General features: G+C 41.0%; 1 protein-coding gene and 1 long non-coding RNA gene across 7 annotated transcripts in view; one reads left to right on the top strand and one right to left on the bottom strand.

The window, feature by feature from the left end:
* Positions 1–2,921, bottom strand: part of LOC116705639 (protein shisa-6) — a 66,491-nt gene that overhangs the window by 18,805 nt on the left and 44,765 nt on the right. For 3 of the 6 annotated variants that reach the window (XM_032541990.1, XM_032541992.1, XM_032541993.1), the window contains exon 5: positions 2,455–2,493. The exons of the other annotated variants lie outside the window; for them this stretch is intronic. In XM_032541990.1, coding sequence (XP_032397881.1) covers positions 2,455–2,493 — 39 coding nt within the window. The remainder of the gene's footprint in view (positions 1–2,454; positions 2,494–2,921) is intronic. 6 annotated transcript variants of the gene reach the window in all.
* LOC116705685 (uncharacterized) overlaps positions 1–2,921 on the top strand; it is a 6,661-nt gene that overhangs the window by 1,093 nt on the left and 2,647 nt on the right. Inside the window, exon 2 of the long non-coding RNA XR_004335994.1 lies at positions 884–886. This is a non-coding gene — a long non-coding RNA (uncharacterized LOC116705685). The remainder of the gene's footprint in view (positions 1–883; positions 887–2,921) is intronic.

Here is a 2,921-nt window from a genome sequence, read left to right as displayed (position 1 = left end):
ATCTATCTATCGATCTATCTATCTATCTATCTATCTGTCGGTCTGTCTGTCCATAACCTCATCATACTGTAGTTTGACAAGCTCCTCTCAAACAAGTGTGAGGTCATCCCAGTTTATTTAAAGCTGAATTCATGCAGGAACTGCTCCGAAGGCTCATCACTTAACGTTGACATTAAACAAAGGCAATGTTCATGTAAAATATTGTAGATTTGCAGCTTTTCCAAATCCCCAATTCCATGTGCATGTAAAATAACAAATCACCAAAAGTGAACATGGCTATTGCTTGTATTTCTGTCATAAAAGCAACAGAGGGTGCATTATAATCAGCAGGACTGCAGGGAAAGAGAAAGCACTCTGGGAAACACTAACAACAAGTCCTAAAAACTGAACAAAGCAAAAAGACTCGGATACATTGTTTTGTATTGTGTCTAAAACCATTTGTATACATAAAGTCTGCAAAGTTGTAAATAGCTATGCATGTTGGTTAACAATCTACATCTCATGTCTGCTAATGAGTGAAAACCAATTAACACATGTTTTGAATTGGTTGAAATGAATAGCTACACTGATTATCATCATTATTATCATAATCATTATGCATTCATAGATAACTCTGTTAATGAGAGCCACTAGAGCTGCAGATTGTAAAGTCCCTGTGTTCTACCAAGTGCAATAACACACCAGTCCAGACTGTTTCTGTATCTAAGTATCACTCTTCATCCCATAACTCACAATCACCCCCAGGGCACCAAAGGCCAAGCAGTCACTTGACACAGCGCTGCCTCTGCAGCTTGACAAATGTGCCATGATAGACCGAGCAGGGATAGGAAAGGCCAGGAGGCTGAGATGGACTCCATATCCAGTTCATTTTGAAATGTGATAGACAGTGAACCTTGCGTGGACTATTGTGACCCTGTGTGGTAAAAGGTAATAAGAGATCCATTTCAGTGAAGTAATGCTTGATGATGTTCCTCCGGCACTCGTCTGCTTTCACCCTGTACTCTCAAAGCTCGGGTGATTCGCTGGGTTTAAAGGTAATACTCTTTCCTGAAAATCAAACAGTGTAACAGCATGACATCAAAGGAATAAAAAAGCCATTTCTCTCAACAGTTGATTGACATACCAGCCGACTCCATTTGCGGGCTGTTGAAAAGCAGACTTCCTTTGAGAGGAGGCGGCGGGCGAGGAAGAGGTAGAGGAGGGTCCGTATATCTTAAGCAAGGATAAGCACAGATTTATCTGATGTCTTCTTAAAATAGAAGAAGTAACATCATCAAAACTGCCTTTATCCATGCCTTTATAGACCAGCCCTCCTCTCCACTGAGACGGACAAAGTCGAAGACCACGTACACCATAAAGGTTAGGACATTCATTACGACCAACACAGAAAAAAAGCTTCAGTGAAACAGTCCAAAACATACATTTGAAAGAGCAGGAATTAGACCAGAGGGGGGACATGGGACCAGTTTGGTTTAAAGGCACAACACAATGAGAAAAACAACAATGTGGGCCAGCTGCAACAAACATCAAGAGGTACAGAATATTTTCCTTTATGTCCTAGTTTGGTGAGTTGTGACATTGATTAGACCCAGACTCTACTCATACAATGGAACGTTTACATAAAGTTAAAAAAAAAACTATTGTGCAATTGAAATCTCCTCTTTACAATGTTTCCTTGAAGGCGAGCCCACATCACCACACCATTGATTTGAACAGTACCAGATAGGGGTTTAACGGTGTGTGTGTGTGTGTGTGTGTGGTGTGTTTGTTTTGTGGTGTGTGTGTGTGTGTGTTTGTGTGTGTGTGTGTGTGTGTGTGTGTGTGTGTGCGTGCGTGCGTCTGTGCTGTGTGTGTGGAACATTGTGTCTGTTGAAACAGAAACAAGCATGCTAGCCTTAACTATTCGTCCATCCCAGGAATACATATGTTACATTATATTACATGCATGTCCGTCGGGCCTGCTCTGAGAATCAAAGCAGCAAATATCCACTCCTCACTTTCAAAAGATGACTTTGGATAGTCCCAAGCTAATTGCCTACTGGTTCCAAATCCATACTGATATCAACTTTCATCTGAAGTTCATTTTAAACCTGCTGCACTTGTCTTAATCTTTTTTTTTTTTTTACCAAACTGTGAATTTTGTGTACCGTTATACCCCTAGAACCAGCGAACATAGGCGGCCCACATTACTCAACACACGGACAGGAGAGCTACATGTCAGGGGGGAATACACAGGTTAGAAATATACATAGATATACAGTGGGTCAAGGGGAAGGCACTGCACTACAGGTAACACTCCAGGTGTGAGCTGCCTCCAAACACTGATCACATGGTACTTCAGACTACTACTTTTATTCCTATAGGTTTATAATAGGTTCATAAGAGAAATACAAGAACCATTAAGAAGTGTTAGGAGGCAACTTTGACCTTTTAACAAAAAACAGCCATCCCTACCATGGTGACTCTGGGAGCGGACTGGCCAATGGTTATCTCCTGGAAAACAGAATCAAGTGGTTATTTATTAGATTGTGATGTTGTAATAGACAGAAATCACAAAGTCACTTTGAACAATCGGCAGTTCATGAATTTGCACTGAAAAGAAAGGACAGGGTTAAAGTCACAACCACTTCCTGGGTTATAAGTCAAACTGACCCTTTTTGTGAAAATAGGGAAATTGTGACACATGCAAAGAATCAACAACATCATTATATGAATAACATCTCTTTAGTCAGTCAACTATTGCACATGCTGCAGCAACAGATGTGTGAAAACGTAGCACAGGGGGCTGCTGGGAATGGGTACAACTTAGGGTTTGGATATTGATGGTGTTACATTTTATCTTCCCATCAACTACTGGCTGATGCCACCTGACACCATGACACAAGGCATCAAATCATCTCTCACACACACACACACACAGA

Source organism: Etheostoma spectabile, chromosome 17 (genome assembly GCF_008692095.1).
Source record: "Etheostoma spectabile isolate EspeVRDwgs_2016 chromosome 17, UIUC_Espe_1.0, whole genome shotgun sequence".
NCBI lineage: Eukaryota > Metazoa > Chordata > Actinopteri > Perciformes > Percidae > Etheostoma > Etheostoma spectabile.
Note: the sequence above shows the minus strand (reverse complement) of the source record. Positions and strands in the feature narration are given on the sequence as shown.